Source organism: Priapulus caudatus, unplaced genomic scaffold, assembly GCF_000485595.1.
Source record: "Priapulus caudatus unplaced genomic scaffold, Priapulus_caudatus-5.0.1 Scaffold132, whole genome shotgun sequence".
NCBI lineage: Eukaryota > Metazoa > Priapulida > Priapulimorpha > Priapulimorphida > Priapulidae > Priapulus > Priapulus caudatus.
The window spans coordinates 421,174-423,832 of record NW_014577193.1 but is presented as its reverse complement, the minus strand read 5'-3'; the positions used below and the strand labels follow the sequence as shown (position 1 = coordinate 423,832).

Below are 2,659 nucleotides of genomic sequence, written 5' to 3'. Positions count from 1 at the left end.
AACACAGATCACCCACACTCTGGTTCCCAGGGAGCCACCCTGTTAGGAACCCGGTCTAGGGTCCGGTGCCACCGCTACAATACAAATGGCGCGGTTGAAAGTGGGGTTCTTGCTGAAACCTAGGTTCTTGCTCCCAAAACCTAGTTTCTTGCTCTAGAAACTAAGATTCCAGCTATAACTGCGGTTATAGGGCTAGAAACCAGGTTTCATGCCATGAAGCCTAGTTTCATGACAAGAAACCTGGTTTTGTGAGCACGAAACCTGGTTTCGTCGCTCGAAACTATGGTTTCTCGAATAGTCGAATTATGATACAAATGGCGCGGTTGAAAGTGGGTTTCTTGCTGAAACCTAGGTACTTGCTCCCAAAACCTAGTTGCTTGGTCAAGAAACTAAGATTCCAGCTATAACTGCGGTTATAAGGCTCGAAACCAGGTTTCATGCCAAGAAACTTGGTTTCTTGAGCAAGAAACTAGGTTTTGCGAGCACGAAACCTGGTTTCGTGCGAAGAAACTTAGTTTCTCGAATTATGATACAAAATGCTTGCCATATGCGTGCTTGCGCGAGCGTGTGTGTGCGCGTGGGTGCGCCCGTGCATGCCTTCGTCTACGCGTGCGCACGAGTGCGTGTGCGTGCGTGTCTATGGTTTTAGAGGTTTTTCTGCCCGTATTTCACGTATAGACACGTATTTCTGCGCAAGTCGATGGTGACGTACCTGTCAGTAGGAGTGTAAGCTATCAATCTAACATAATAGTCGTACAACTATAGTAGCTACGAAGGTCAAATCCCGTGACTCATGCTATCAAGAGCACAAAAGCTGCAAGGTTTGTACTCTTGATGCTATCTAAATACCATACACGTTAGCAATTAGTGTACGCACAATTACTATAATTTACAAGTAAACCAGCTGGGTTTGCGCGGTAAATATAATTTAAGAATTATTAAAATTGGCCCGTGCCTGGGAGGTTCGCGATCTTACTGGCGACCACGTCAGCTTATCTCCTACCCATGTTCTCCAACCTTGTTGCCTGCTGTTAAAGCTATGATACCTCCAATGTTTTATTACGCCCGGATGAGAGCGGGACAATCAAATTTTTTCTCATATTATGACAACGTGCTTGCTTTGTGGCAGTTAACCATGCTATTTACTAATGGCTCTGGGAGTTTTAAGTCGCAATCGCGTATAATTAATTTCGCACAATTATTTCCGTTGGCGGCTAAGAATTCGTGACGACGCCTAAATGGCGTGTATCCAATGGTATTGTTTGTATTGTATTGTATGGTATTGTTTGTATTGTATTGTATGGTATGGTATTGTTTGTATTGTATTGTATGGTATTGTTTGTATTGTAATGTATGGTACGTATGGTATTGTTTGTATTGTAGTGTAAAAGCAATATTTGTCTTCGTGTATTCTTATTCTGCAGACAGCATAGAAGACCACGGATCCATAAACCATGACTTGTTCACCTCCGACCATGTGTGTGCCGGCGTGAAGCTAGATCCAGCAGTAGTAAATATATTATAGTATGGTTATTATATTGCACACTGCAGATGATAACTGTAATGATGTAACGTTATGACATGCGTGCACGAGAGTGTACGAGATTCTACGAGAGGCCGCGAGCATGCACGTAGGCTCTCTCTGCTACGTGTGCTTGAAAGCGTGAGCTGTGTTTGGGCATGGCTCCTCAGTATAATATATATTATACCAACTAACAACATGTGTTAATCCATAATATTACAATAACATAATATTACTATACGCGTATTGCAGACAATCGCCGTGATATTTTGTACAATCTATATGTATTATGATATCATCATAATTATGCACATCGCAGACAATAACTATGATAGAGGGGGAACGGGGGGTACATTCCCACTTCCCCAGCAAAAAAAACACCCCATATCCCAGTTTCCAGTAAAATAAAATCCCAATTCCCAGTTCCCAGGAAATTATGTAGACATGTTTCAGGAAATTCAGTAGTTTAGGTTTTCAAACATCACACATGCACACACACCTGTGTGTTTAGGGTTATATTTCCATAATAGCACTTACTGCACCTAGTAGAAATATGATCCTGCGCATCTTCATGCTAGTACTTGATCGGTAGAAACGCACAGGGAACAAAAACCTTATTCAGTTTTATAGGACGTTAAAATATAGATTTCAACTCCTCTCCATCCGAAGGCCAACAGGTTATTTGTGGATGGCTATTTGTGAAGATTGGTGAAGATACAGATGCGCCCACGCGCATGCGTCGTTATTTGTACTAGCAGATGGCAGGGTGTTTGACGGTAATGTCAGTACAAATATAGACACACGAAATTATCCATGTGTAGGCCTACAATGTGTGTCCCAAAATCTAAATTATCGAGCCGAAATTGTGTTCGTGTCATAGAAGAAACATTTCCGAAATAGTGCCAACATACGGATCCTTTAAATACGGACTTTTTTAAAGAGACAAGTAGTAGTAAGAGTAAGAGTAAGTAAGAGTAAGAAATTAAACCAAAAAGTTCGTTCGAGGGAACATTTTTGTTCCAGCAAAACTTTTAAATAATTTTTTTCACCCATGTCCCTTTAAAAGCTCCGAGTTAATAGATGTTCAGTCAGAACAAAATGTAGAAGTTAATGAATCTAATCGTACACGATGATTTT

At 41.1% G+C, this 2,659-nt stretch overlaps 1 protein-coding gene across 1 annotated transcript in view; it reads left to right on the top strand.

Moving 5' to 3' along the window:
- LOC106805906 (carbonyl reductase [NADPH] 1-like) overlaps positions 1-1,931 on the top strand; it is a gene marked incomplete at its 5' end in the record, with an annotated part of 38,469 nt that extends 36,538 nt beyond the window's left edge. The window contains 1 exon segment of the mRNA XM_014807677.1: positions 1,425-1,931. Within this exon segment, the coding sequence (XP_014663163.1) occupies positions 1,425-1,433 (9 nt within the window).
- Between the last annotated feature and the right edge of the window lie 728 nt (positions 1,932-2,659).